Below are 13983 nucleotides of genomic sequence, written 5' to 3'. Positions count from 1 at the left end.
ATCCCACTCTGCCTTGGCCCTGGAGCGCTGAGAAGACACTCCAGCGAAGCCGAGGCCCAGCCAACGCCCATGTGATGGAGAAGAGGCTGCAAAACTCCCACTGGAAGAGGAGAAATAAAGGCCAAGGAAAGAAACCCCAGGGAAGTGACAGGCCTGGGTCACAGACCCTAGGCAGGGAATAAAAAATTCAAGTCATTCATAGAAGTCTTGAAAGGCATGACGATTTCTGATAGTTGCTAGAAAAAGGCAACGTTTTCTTTATCTTTGTATCCCTTGGCCAAGAACTCTGAAATCTGACACTTGCTTCACCAACTGTCACTGCTTCCTCACAATCTCCCACTACTTGCCATTGCTTCCTTACAATCTCCCCCACTGCTGGAGCAGGCTGGGTAACTACAGGACCTCGCTCTGTGCGATCAGACTTGGTGATTCCATTTTATAAGAAAGGAAACTGCTTTAATGAAAGCAGGTTAATAATTAAAACTTCAAAATGCTGCACAGCCACAGAATTTTCCTGAAGGGAGAAAGTGGTCACTGGCTGTATGACGCGGAGATGGTTTTATCTGAGGCCTGAGAACCAACAGATGGGCCTGCACCTTGGCCTGTGCAGCTGTGGGCAGCCGTGTCCCCAGGGGCCTGCCCTCGCTCGTGGCCATGCCATACCCTACAACGTAAACATTTTCTTTTCCAAGGATCTGCAGGGGTGGACATGATGCTCCAGGCTCAGAGTAGGAAGAAAAGGGGGTGACCTGGGGTTCCCAGAAAACAGGTCCACCTCATGCTCACTGCGTTCTCAGGGTGAGGCACAGTGTCTGACACATGGTAGGAGCTCCAGGGATATTTACTGAACAAAAGAACGTAGGAAAGAGAAGAAAGGAGGTCGGCTGGAAGAAAGGGCCCGGCCAGTTCAGCAGGCCTTGAGTCAATGCCTGAAGTGACCGATCTCACCATCAGCCCGCAGCATGGAGAGCCGTTCGGACCGCGGCCTGCGTGGGGCCTGGGGGTCCAGTGCCCACGCCCCTGCCCAGCCTGGGACCGGGCTCCCTGCGCAGGCCTCCAGCCCCAGCACAGCGCCAAGAAGAGCAAAAGGCGGGGCCGGGCGCGGTGGCTCAAGCCTGTAATCCCCAAGCACTTTGGAGGCCGAAGACGGGCGGATCACGAGGTCAGGAATCAGAGACATCCTGGCTAACACGGTGAAACCCGTCTCTACATAAAAATACAAAAAAACTAGCCGGGCGAGGTGGTGGGCGCCTGTAGTCCCAGCTATTCAGGAGGCTGAGGCAGGGGAATGGCGTGAACCCGGGAGGCGGAGCTTGCAGTGAGCTGAGATCTGGCCACTGCACTCCAACCCCGGGCGACAGACAGAGCGAGACTCCATCTCAAAAAAAAAAAAAAAAAAAAAAAAAAAGAAAACAAAGCTGGTTTTATAAAAGCTGAGTCCCGACGGCCTTGCCCAGCGACGGCCTTGCCCAGCGACGGCCTTGCCCACCGACGGCCTTGCCCAGCGCCTCCGTTTCGAGTTAAATGAACTCGATGCCTTCATACTTCACGCTTCCGATCTTGGTCTCTGGCAGGAGGAAGCGCCCGTCCAGCGTGAAGGCCATGATGTAGGTGGCGGCTCTGCCGCTGTCCTCCTCGGACTTGAGGGCCACAATGATCTGGTCATCAGTGTTGGGGATGAACTTGAAGGACGAAAAGCCGTGAGTGGGGACCACTGCCCCCACGTGGCTCACAGCGATGTTGCCGAAGTCGGGGGAGGAGCTCAGCAGCAGGTTGGCGCCCCTACGCGCGTCGTCCTTCTCGCTGTAGCGCTCCTGGCTGGCACGGCGTGGCAGGAAGAACCAGCGCTGCAGCGTGTCACTCCAGCAGGCAGACTCATGGATGAGGTAGCCTGGGAACCGGGTGACTGTGGGTCAGACACGCATGCAGCCTGGCGTGCCCAGCCCCACGCCATCAGGCCGTGCGCAGTAGCAGGCATGGGGCTGCGACCACCAGGGCTCGCCAGCCCACAGCAACCCGCCCCCCTGCTCTCCAGGCTTCTGGAGGGTTTTGTGTTCTCGGTTACCCCACGCAGGGAACCTGCAGCACCCCCTCCCCGAAGCCTCCTCCCGTTCCCCCAAGAGCTGCCTGCGAGCTGCATCAGGAATCTCAGGGATTTCAGCTCATCGGCGCCTCCTTGGGGCTGAGCCAGAGGAGCCCAAGGAAAGGGAACAAACCCCCATTGGAGGTGGGGAGGGATCGGGTGGGGAGGCTGCCTTGAGGCTGCAAGGAAGAGGAGACAGGTCTGGCGCCCAAGGCACAGACTCAGTCACTTCCTCCTGAACCTCAGGCACCTAAGGCCTACGCCATCCTGACTAAGGGGAGGCCAAAGTGCTGCCGGCCCTATGTTGGTGTGGGGCACCATGGCCCAGCACCAGGGGTGGGGACAGGGCCTGATCCAGCAGTGCAGACAACGGGGCCACAGGCGGGGATGCGGGGAGGCCAGCTGCTGGGGTGATTGGGACAAGAAAGAGAAAACGGCTCGTTTGCCGCCAGAATCCACTGGCCTGAGGGGAGCCACCATCAGAGGCAACCAAAATCACTAAAATCAAGCAAGAAACGGGCCTTGGAGGCTGGGTGTGGAGGCTCGCGCCCGTAATCCCAGAAATTTGGGAGGCCGAGGCAGGTGGATCACCAGATTACCTGAAGTCAGGAGTTCGAGACCATCCTGGGCAACATGGTGAAACCCTGTCTCCACTAAAAAGACAAAAATTAGCCGGGCATGGTGGTGCACACCTGTAGTCCCAGCTACTGCAGAGGCTGAGGCAGAAGAATCATTTGAACCCAGGAGGTGCAGGTTGCAGTGAGCTGAGATCGCGCCACTCCACTCCAGCCTGGGTGACAGAGCAAGACTTTATCTAAAAAAAAAAAGGGTCTTGGAGGCAAATGCAGGAGGAAGCAGGTTCCCAGCGAGCGGGCTGTGGAAGCCATGCTGCAGGCTGGGGCAGGCGTCTCTCACCTGGCGGCCGGATGCCAGCGGCGGCCCGCAGAGCATTGTAGTTGGACACCCAGTTCTCGTGGTCCACGCTGCCCTTGTAGCCCACCACCTTCACCCACTCCGGGTTCTCGTTCACCACGTCGCCCGTGGTGGTCGTCCACTCCTTGCCCAGGCCGCCCACGTACAGATGCTCGTCCTTCACTGCCAGCCACTCGGCCTTGAAGCCTGGCCAAGCAGAGCAGTGTCCTCAGGCCCTGCACCTGGCTCCTGCGCAGGGCTGGTCGGCTGCCCTCCCCACAGCTCCTGAAGGTTCAGTGACCACTAACAAGTCATCTCTGATCCCCAACTCCCCGCTCCTCAAGCCGTAACCCCCAACCTCAGGATTATCCTTATAGGGTAGAAAAGCTGAGAAGGGACAGCACTCCGAGGGGGCGCGCGTGTCCCAGGGGTGTGCGTGTGCTGCCCTCGGCCACACCTGAGGTCTCACGGGGCATCACTCTGACGCCAGCGGCTGGAGAGGGGCATGGCGCTGGGGCTCCCAGGCTTCCTTCCAGTGGATTTGTTCAGAAGCTGTTTTTGCTTTTTTTAAACTGATTTATTTAAAATAAGCCTAACTTTGAAGGCTGCCACAGCTCAGCCTGTGTGGGAGCCTGTGTTCTTCCAGTGTATTCTTATCATCTCTACACCCTGGTGTTCTAACTTCTGTTTGTTTTCCCCAAATTTTGCCAGCTTCTTGCCCCTGAGAGCTGGAGCTGCGCCCCCTGAACTGCCTGAGACCACAGCGGCTTCTCTGCAGGGCCCTGGAGGGACCTGCCATCTCCTGGCCCCTTGTGCGATGAGACATTCTCCACCCCTGGGTCTTTCGTCCCTCCCGGATGACCTGAGCACAGCCCAACCCCAAAGCTCCCTTTACCCCGCTTTCCTCCCTATCCAAGGGAAGGACAGAACTACAGTAGGGTTGCCTAAAACCCTGACAAGTGCAAGGCAGGAAGCAACACTTTGATACCTCAGGTGAGGTCGGTCCCCTGCCCAGCCCTGGGCAAACACTGAAGACTTTCTCACCGGGTGTGGCGAGGGCCTGGCCGGCCATGAACTGTGTGGCCATTGTTTAGGGCAGTTCCTCCTTGACCTCAGACAGCCTGCGGTGGCCTTCCGCTTTCTAGAAGGTGGGGATCCACTGCCAGCTCAGACAAACGGAACTCAGAGGAGCTGGCAGCTCCTCTGCCAGCGTCCTTCGCGCCTCCCCAGCTCCTCCCTGGAGGAAGACACTGGCCACCGTGCCTACCCAAAGCCTATCCCTGCCCTGTGGAAGCAGCACCTCCTTTCTGGTGAACAAAGAGGCTGGCATTAGGCTCCACTCCAGGAGGGTTGCTGCAGCTCACACACGCCCTGCCCCTGCTGGGGTTCAGGGAGAGGAGGGCTGGGCAGCCGTTTACCCTTCAGTAACATGAAACCAAAGTCTGGGTTTTGAGTGAGAACCATCTGACCCCATGGCTTTCAAGGTAAGGCTCCTGGTGGGTACCTCCCAGTGTGATCTTGAGAACCTTTGAAGGTGTAAAAAGGGCTGTGTTCTCAGAGGCTTTCAGAGCAGCAGCGGATACAGCCTAAAACATCCTGGAAAGATTCCCCACGTCTCCCGCAGGCCTCTAGCAATAAGCTCTTACTCCTAGAAACTGCTCAGTGTGAAGTGACAGTAGGCTACGCTCCTGGCTCATGGTAAGGGGGCCGTAGGTCACAGCAAGAGGGAGAAGTGCTCCCTCACCACGTCGCTGGCTTCTGGGTGTGTGAATTCTTTCCTGTGTGCCTGTGTTTGCCAGCCAGGCCCTGAGCCCCACTCCCCACCCACACCTCCAGAGAAACCTCGGGGTCCAGTTACCTTTCTCCACGGTGCCGTCGCCGTCGGACAGGATCACCCAGGGCACGGCTTTGCTGCCTTCGATCTGGTAGACAACCCCCGTCCGGTCATCCACGGAGTAGAGTTTCCCATTGAAGACAATCAGGTCGGAGAGCTCCATGCCTCTCCCCTTCTCCGCCAGGTGGGACTCCAGGACCGCATGGTCTTTGTCCCACTCCACAGCCACCTTGTCCCCACTGTCTGACAGGGTCAGGTAGCCCTTCTTCAGGTAACTGAACCAGGTGTTTTCCTCCTGGGCCCTTGACTCTGTGTCCAGGTCTGCGATAACTGCGATTCGGTACCGAATCCCAGCCGGTGTCCTTTGCGGGGGAGACAGGGGGTAGGTGTCATTGTACCAGTTGGTGGGCACCTGGCTGAGCCTCCAGTTGTGTGCATTGTGCGTGGGGGGCCTGCCGGGGGCCGGGCGGTGGGAGCAGAGCAACCAGAGGATGGCGGCACTCACAAAGGACGGCAGGATCACCCGCCAGCGGGGGCGGAAGCGGGGGTCCGCGGCCTTGGTCATGGACGCCAGCACAGGAAGGCCCCCCACACTTATCCGGAGGGAGTGCATAGACTCATTCCATTCCGAGTGCTCAGATGGCTGCACGGGCATCAGCGTGACAGTCAGGCGGGACCTGCACAGCCAGGGAGGGAGGAGAGAAGTCAGCGCCCCCGCAAGCACAGTCACGTCTCAGTTCCTGAAGCTGCAGGCGCTGGTGGCTGACTTTTCCGGAAGAAACAGTATTTCCCTACTTCGTGGCCATTCTTACTCCCTTGGCTTAATGAATCCCCAACTCTAGCAGTATCTTTGCTTGCTTTCATTCAGCAAGACGTGAAGTCTTTCCAGAGCAAAATTATTCCATCTCCCCTGTCCCAGGTGGCAAGGTGGGAAGCTGAGTGAGAGAAGGAAGTTCCATGCAGGTTGGTGCTCTGTGGTCCCTCTAGAGAGAAGTGCAGGGGAGTCAGGTAGGAGGGGAAGGTTGACAGGTTGAGGTGGGATAGGATCACAGACAGGGTACATACAGGTCTGTATTTTACTCAAATGCCGCCTCATCCAAGAAGCCCTCTCTGACTGCCCTGCCACCGACATCACCCGACATCACCCTTCGTCCCTGGGTCCTTGGCCTTGACCCCACCTGACGTCAGAGTATTGTATACCGTTATTGGTCTGTTTGTTTCTGTCTCCACCTGTATCCTGGCTCCTAGAACAGTGCCTGGCCTGGAGCAGACAGATGTGCAGTAGAGTGAAGGAGTCTCCACTTCCTCTGGGTTAGGCTCCTGAAGCATCTGAATACAAAACAGATCCAAACCAAATACAAACCCTCCTTCTTTTTTGTATCTGTTGTTGTTTTAGGCAGTGTCTGTCCCCTGGTGCCTTTATATTAATGCAAATGACTGCAGGGACCACAGTCTGAGCGGCTCGGGCGGCCTGGAGGCCAGCGTGTCTGTGCCTTGGCTCCAAAGAACTGCTGAGCTCAATGTGCAGCCAAGCCAGGCCGCAGGCCTCTCCCAGGTCACCCGCCACCCCAGGCGTGGCTCTGTGGCAGAGTCCTGGGGTCAGGATGCTGGTGGCGGCCAGGAACTGCAGCCCTTCACCGCTGCCGCCAACCCCACTTCCTGGGCATACAGCACGATGGCTCAGTGCAGCCACAGGGCGCCAGGCCCGCATCTGCGCCGCCTTGGTGAGAGCTGCCTGTCTCTGGACAGCCGCCAAGTACCACAATGGGGCGTGGGGAGACGGCTCCCAGTGCTCTGGTTCCATATCTCGGCCCTCCAACTATAACCCAGTGAATCCTGGCCTGAGAAGCTTCCTTGGCTGGGTCCTCCTTGAGAAAATAACAAAGCAGCAAACATGTGCCTTTATGGGCAGACGCTGTCCTCCCTGCCAGGGCGCCTGGGAAGGGCTTGGGGACTCCAGTGGCTCTGTGCAATTCTGGGCCCCAAATATGTGGACCGTAAGGCCCTGGTGCATGGCAGCCAGCGACAGACACCCCCACCAGAGAAACCCCCTTCTCCACGCTGCAGGCTGCTTGGCTGAGAAGATGCAAAAACAGGGTGACAGTTCCACATGGAACTTTCAGACAGTCTTAGGTTTTAGCCCCAGGGTCAGGTTCAAGGAGTGAACAAGGCACATATGTGGGGCCTGCTGCTCAGAGTGAGCCTCCTAACAGCAGAGGCGGGCTGCCAGCCGTTCCTCCGGGCCGGCAGGGAAGACTCCATGCTCCCTTTAAGGAGCAGGCCTCTCAGGACCCCCTGAGGTGGTCACAGGGCTGGTCACCGGGGCCTTCCTGGCAGCAAGGCTGAAGTTCCCAGTGCTGGACATCCTCCTCTGACCACGCCCAGGCCCTGCCCCTCCCTGTCCCTTTTCTAGCCCCAAGGCTTCAAAACCCCAGCCAGGCCCAGGAAGTCTCTGCTGAGCTCTGAATTACTCTGTCTTACCTCCTATGCAAATCCTACCTACATTTCTTTCTACTTTCTTTGTTTTTTTTAGACAGGGCCTCGCTCTGTCACCCAGGCTGGATTGCAGTGGTGTGATCACGCTCACTGCAGCCGCAACCTCTGAGGCTCAAGCAATCCTCCCACCTCAGCCTCCCAAGTAGCTGGGACTACAGGCGTGTGCCACCATGCACAGCTAATCTTTTTTTTTTTTCTTTTGAGACAGAGTTTTCCTCTTGTTACCCAGGCTGGAGTGCAATGGTGCAATCTCGGCTCACTGCAACCTCTGCCTCCCGGGTTCAAGCGATTCTCCTGCCTCAGACTCCCTAGTAGCTGGGATTACAGGCACGCACCACCACGCCTGGCTAATTTTGTATTTTTAGTAGAGATGGGGTTTCTCCATGTTGGTCAGGCTGGTCTCCAACTCCCGACCTCAAGTGATCCACCTGCCTTGGCCTCCCAGAGTGCTGGGATTACAGGCGTGAGCCACTGCACCTGGTGCACAGCTAATTTTCAATTTTTTTATAGAGATGAGGCCTCGTTATATTGTCCAGGCTGGTCTTGAACTGCTGGGCTCAAGTGATCCTCCTGTCTTCGCCTCCCAGAGTGCTGGGATTATAGGTGCGAGCACTCACACTCCCACCTACCTGCATTTCTGACATGCGTCTTAGACGTTTCAAGACATGAGTCCCATGTAGCTCCTCCCTCAAGCCTACCTGCTCCTCATCTCCCCTCGGGAAGGGCAGTGGGGATGGGTGGCCACCATGTCCACAGTGGTCTGCTTCAAGCTCTCTCAGGACCCTGGAGATGTGCTTTTCTGTGTGGATATTACACTTCGATAAAAACATAAGGCACTGCCACCACGAAAAACCTGACTGGCCTCATCCTCCATTTTCCTTCCTCAGCACTGACTCTGTGGGCAGGTTCTGTCCTCTTCCATGGCCCTTCCTCACCATGCCACGCGGGCTGCCTCCCTCCACCCATCAGCTGCCTCTCCGCCCCGACACTCCCCTACCCTCCCATGAAGTTGCTATGCCAGCTGCCCCCCCCAACATCCCCTGACACTCCCTCTCGCCACCTGCCATGAAGTGGCATCCATCAGATGGCACACTCCCAGCTTCAGTGGCTTCCTCAGCTCCTGGGGTGAACCCACTCTGCTCTGCTCCCGCTCAGCCCTCACACTGCACCATCTCCTCTGCCTGCCGGCTGGCTACATGAACCTCCTTCTGTCCCCTGACCACACTGGCCCTGCCAGAGCCTGCAGTTCCCCCTGCCTGGAACAGTCGGGCCTGCTCTTCCCACCGGCGGCTCGGTCTCTCCTACAGGGCATCAACTCCCTGGGAAGACTCGCCTACTCACCCTTCCTCCCATGTGGCCCTGGCTCTCCCACCGCCCCTGCCTGGCTAGGTGATTATTTCTGCTCCCAGGGCAGGAACCTGGCCACTGTCACAGACCCAGCACCTGAACGCACTGCCAGGCAGGAAGCAGACGGTCTGTGCACACTGGCTGAAGGGAAACAGATGCCAGGTGGGCCATTAGCCACTTCTTCAACAGCCCCTCTGCACTCTGCCGGGGCCCACCTCAGTCATACTGTGAACCCGCGGCCTGGATCAAGTTGATCAGCTGCCACATCTGAGCTGCAGGCCCAGGAAGACGCTGCCTGCCGGCACAGAACGACGCGGCCTGCCAGCATAGAGCGACGGTGCCTGCCGGCACGGAATGATGGTATGTACCGGCATAGACTACTGTCAGACATTGTGATGTATCGTTGTCACCAGCCCCTGGAACCCTCATGTTCTTCCCTGTTCAACTCCCCCAGCACTCCGGAGAGCCACTGTCCTCACCTTCACCATTCCTGTCAAATCTCCGGCCCACTTCTCCCAGGAGACCACTCTGTGGCCACCTTCAGCAGCCGAGGCCCCTAGGTGGGGCCCACACCTGCCACTCAGGTCAGTTCCCCAAGCTGCCGGGCACCTGCGCTTCTGGTTCCTCCCTTCCATCCACAGGCCACCCAAGTCGCCCACCTTGTCACCATTTTACCTCCAGACCCTACACTCCCACAGACACTCAACTGCTACTGAATAAATGGCACATCTACGAAAGAATGAAAACCCTTCCCTGAGTCCCCGGCACCTCTGTTCCTTCCCACCCCTGCCCAGGCCCCCTCGCCCACCATGGTGCAAAAGTACCCACACCCACACCCTCTCCTCCCCTCTCGGCTAATCCTCAGAGGCAGCCGCCGGAAGCCTTCACCAGCAGCAAACCCAGTGAGCACATCCTCCGTGTCCGTCCTCAAGGAAGGGAGGTGCTCTTTGCGGGCCTCCCCAGGCAGGTCTTCTCAGCCCCGAGTGCTGGCAGCCCAGTGACCTCTCCCAGGGCCTGCCCTCCCTCTAAGGTGAAGACCCCCATGCCTTTCTAGCCTGACCCAGTCTCTCAGTCTCCTCATCTGACATCCACAGGCACCACAAACCAGGTCCTGCTCAGGAACTCCCTGTCCTGGCTCCCGCGCTCCCAGCCCTCAGGAGCCATCCTGGGAAGCAATTCATCCTAGCCCTCCTCCCTCCCCAGCCCCACGTGTCCCACCCAGCTCTAGACTTGGCTCCCTTCTCCCCATCCACACAGCCTCGGCTCCAGTTCTGTCTCATCCTAATGACTGAGTCTTGGTCTAAAGATCTAGACCAAGCTTGCCCAACATGCGGCCCAACACAAATTCATAAACTTTCTTAAAACATGATGAGATGAGATTTTTTTGTTAAGCTCATCAGCTATCAGTGGATTTTATACGTGGCCCAAGACAATTCTTCTTCCAATGTGGCCCAGGGAAGCCAAAAGATTGGACACCCCGATCTAGACCGTCTGGGCTCAGCCAAGGGACTGCTGTTGCAGTTTACTTCCCAGAGCCATGCTGACGGCCACGCCGGATGCTCAGGTTACAGAACTTTGCACAGGGGTTGACCGCTACTGCTTCTCACTCACCCTACAAGTGCCCTCTCGCCTGCTGGGAGGGTCGCAAACTACCACCTGTGGGCCAAATCCAGTCTCCCGCCTGGTGTGGAGATGCGGCCTGTGCTGCCTGGTATGTAGTTGTGGCCTGGTGTATAGAGGTGGCCTGCTGTGTAGATGCGGCCTGCTGTGTAGATGCGGCCTGCTGTGTAGAGGCGGCCTGCTGTGAAGATGAGGCCTGCTGTGGAGATGCGGCCTGGTGTGGAGAGGCGGCCTGGTGTGGAGAGGCGGCCTGGTGTGGAGAGGCGGCCTGGTGTGTAGAGGCGGCCTGGTGTGGAGAGGCGGCCTGCTGTGAAGATGAGGCCTGCTGTGGAGATGAGGCCTGGTGTGGAGAGGCGGCCTGCTGTGTAGAGGCGGCCTGCTGTGAAGATGAGGCCTGGTGTGGAGATGCGGCCTGGTGTGGAGAGGCGGCCTGGTGTGGAGAGGCGGCCTGGTGTGGAGAGGCGGCCTGGTGTGGAGAGGCGGCCTGCTGTGAAGATGAGGCCTGGTGTGGAGAGGCGGCCTGGTGTGGAGAGGCGGCCTGCTGTGAAGATGAGGCCTGGTGTGGAGAGGCGGCCTGGTGTGGAGAGGCGGCCTGCTGTGAAGATGAGGCCTGGTGTGGAGAGGCGGCCTGGTGTGGAGAGGCGGCCTGCTGTGAAGATGAGGCCTGGTGTGGAGAGGCGGCCTGGTGTGGAGAGGCGGCCTGCTGTGAAGATGAGGCCTGGTGTGGAGAGGCGGCCTGGTGTGGAGAGGCGGCCTGCTGTGAAGATGAGGCCTGGTGTGGAGAGGCGGCCTGGTGTGGAGAGGCGGCCTGCTGTGAAGATGAGGCCTGGTGTGGAGAGGCGGCCTGGTGTGGAGAGGCGGCCTGCTGTGAAGATGAGGCCTGGTGTGGAGAGGCGGCCTGGTGTGGAGAGGCGGCCTGCTGTGAAGATGAGGCCTGGTGTGGAGAGGCGGCCTGGTGTGGAGAGGCGGCCTGCTGTGAAGATGAGGCCTGGTGTGGAGAGGCGGCCTGGTGTGGAGAGGCGGCCTGCTGTGAAGATGAGGCCTGGTGTGGAGAGGCGGCCTGGTGTGGAGAGGCGGCCTGCTGTGAAGATGAGGCCTGGTGTGGAGAGGCGGCCTGGTGTGGAGAGGCGGCCTGCTGTGAAGATGAGGCCTGGTGTGGAGAGGCGGCCTGGTGTGGAGAGGCGGCCTGCTGTGAAGATGAGGCCTGGTGTGGAGAGGCGGCCTGGTGTGGAGAGGCGGCCTGCTGTGAAGATGAGGCCTGGTGTGGAGAGGCGGCCTGGTGTGGAGAGGCGGCCTGCTGTGAAGATGAGGCCTGGTGTGGAGAGGCGGCCTGGTGTGGAGAGGCGGCCTGCTGTGAAGATGAGGCCTGGTGTGGAGAGGCGGCCTGGTGTGGAGAGGCGGCCTGCTGTGAAGATGAGGCCTGGTGTGGAGAGGCGGCCTGGTGTGGAGAGGCGGCCTGCTGTGAAGATGAGGCCTGGTGTGGAGAGGCGGCCTGGTGTGGAGAGGCGGCCTGCTGTGAAGATGAGGCCTGGTGTGGAGAGGCGGCCTGGTGTGGAGAGGCGGCCTGCTGTGAAGATGAGGCCTGGTGTGGAGAGGCGGCCTGGTGTGGAGAGGCGGCCTGGTGTGGAGAGGCGGCCTGCTGTGTAGAGGCGGCCTGCTGTGAAGATGAGGCCTGGTGTGGAGATGCGGCCTGGTGTGGAGAGGCGGCCTGGTGTGGAGAGGCGGCCTGCTGTGAAGATGAGGCCTGGTGTGGAGAGGCGGCCTGGTGTGGAGAGGCGGCCTGCTGTGAAGATGACGCCTGGTGTGGAGAGGCGGCCTGCTGTGTAGAGGCGGCCTGGTGTGGAGAGGCGGCCTGCTGTGTAGAGGCGGCCTGCTGTGTAGATGAGGCCTGGTGTGGAGATGTGGCCTGGTGTGGAGAGGCGGCCTGGTGTGGAGAGGCGGCCTGCTGTGTAGAGGCGGCCTGCTGTGTAGAGGCGGCCTGCTGTGTAGATGTGGCTGATTAAAGCCGGCTAGGACTCCTCCTTGGCATGCTGATTCTGGCTACACCGTTGAGTGGTCCCAACAGACTGTGGAGGCTGAAAATATCGACTCCCTGTCCCTTGACAGATCCCTGGTCAAGACCATCTCAAATCACCCTCCACAAAACTGACAGAATGATTTTTCCAAAAAGCAAACCTGGATTCAAACTCTAGTAGATCCCAATGCCTTCCATCTAAAGGACAAACGTCTCAGCCTGCAGAGAAAGCCTCACTGGGTTTTTCCGGCTGCCCTCCCGGGAGCGGGACCTCCCAGGTCGCTGTGCAACCCTGCACGCCTTCCCATTCCAGACTCCTGGCATCTACACTGCGGCACATGCTCCCCACCCAGGAGGCTCATGTCCTCTGACCACATGGAACCAGAGGTGCCTTGAGTCCCTGCGTCTCTGGCCCTCTGGGGAATCAGTGTGACAGAGGCAGGGGCCTTTCCCCCAGGAGCTCAGCACAGTGTGGGAGACAGACTTTGAACAGCCCCATGTGGTCAGTGCTACCTCGAGGTCACGCTGATTCCCCAGAGCTAACAGAGGGGCAAAGATGCCAGGGACTCAGACGCTTTGATTAAACAAGGGACTGACTGCTTCTAGTGACAAAAGAACTCTGTGTACCTTCCAGAAAACTCCTTTAACTTCAGCACCAGAACATCTTCCCTTGGGCTTCATCTCTCCTTTAGGACCCCAAGGAATTACTTTTATTTTGCAAAAAATTTCAAATCAGATGCCTTTGCCACAGCCCATGCTGGTGTATGAGCTACCACTGACTGCCTGGGGTGCTGGGCTGCTGGCACCTGCTGCATGCAAGAGTTTGCATGTTCTTTAAAAAGTTGGGTTCTTTTTTGGGGGTGGGGGGTATGGGGGTTCTTTTGTTTGTTGCCAGCCAGAAACAACAGAAATGAACCAGCGAGGGTAAGACACAAGATGGACAAAGTCCTTTCCAGAAGGGGCCCATCTGAGGCTTCTCCCTACACCCCTCAAAGCTTTAAGCAGTTTAAATGCTGGCTTCATTGTGAAAAGAAGTTTCCCAACCTCAGTGCCTGCAGAGTAATGGTTTGATTTTAGATAATCAGCAACAAGAGGACTCAGGAACTACAGCAAAGTCATGGGTTCTTGGCCAGCCAGCCTCTCCTGTTCAGCGGGGCTGCAAACCAGTTATCTCCCAGGCTCACGGGCCTACAACAGGACCCCTGCTGCTGCCTGGAGAGCACTCACAGGAGTGACAACCACCTGAAAGGCTCACAAGGCACCATGGAGGCATCTGTCCATCTCGCAGGACACTCCCAGAATTAGGGAGAGGGGAGTTAGGGAGAGGGGAGTTAGGGAGCGGGGGGTTAGGGAGCGGGGAGTTAGGGAGAGGGGAGTTAGAAGGGGGAAGTTAGGAGAGGGGAATTAGGGAGAGGGGAGTTAGGGAGCGGGGAGTTAGGGAGCAGGGAGTTAGGGAGAGGGGAGTTAGGGAGAGGGGAGTTAGGGAGAGGGGAGTTAGGGAGAGGGGAGTTAGGGAGAGGGGAGTTAGGGAGAGGGGAGTTAGGGAGAGGGGAATTAGGGAGAGGGGAGTTAGGGAGGGGGGAGTTAGGAGAGGGGAATTAGGGAGAGGGGAGTTAGGGAGCGGGGAGTTAGGGAGCGGGGAGTTAGGGAGAGGGGAGTTAGGGAGAGGGGAGTTAG

General features: G+C 58.5%; 1 protein-coding gene across 6 annotated transcripts in view; it reads right to left on the bottom strand.

The window, feature by feature from the left end:
- Positions 1-1387: 1387 nt before the first annotated feature.
- The window catches only part of CANT1 (calcium activated nucleotidase 1), a 20604-nt gene continuing 8008 nt past the window's right edge, over positions 1388-13983 (bottom strand). For 2 of the 6 annotated variants that reach the window (XM_017879354.1, XM_017879357.1), the window contains 4 exons: positions 6030-6158; positions 4854-5506; positions 2999-3202; positions 1388-1891 (listed from right to left, as the gene is read on the bottom strand). In XM_017879354.1, the coding sequence (XP_017734843.1) occupies positions 1521-1891; positions 2999-3202; positions 4854-5484 (1206 nt within the window). In that variant the 5' untranslated portion in view covers positions 5485-5506; positions 6030-6158 and the 3' untranslated portion in view covers positions 1388-1520. Of the gene's footprint in view, positions 1892-2998; positions 3203-4853; positions 5813-6029; positions 6159-13983 lie in introns of all 6 variants that reach the window. The other 4 variants (XM_017879355.1, XM_017879356.1, XM_017879353.1 and 1 more) reach the window with 2 other exon arrangements.

Source organism: Rhinopithecus bieti, unplaced genomic scaffold (assembly GCF_001698545.2).
Source record: "Rhinopithecus bieti isolate Rb0 unplaced genomic scaffold, ASM169854v2 scaffold_9899, whole genome shotgun sequence".
NCBI lineage: Eukaryota > Metazoa > Chordata > Mammalia > Primates > Cercopithecidae > Rhinopithecus > Rhinopithecus bieti.
Note: the sequence above shows the minus strand (reverse complement) of the source record. Positions and strands in the feature narration are given on the sequence as shown.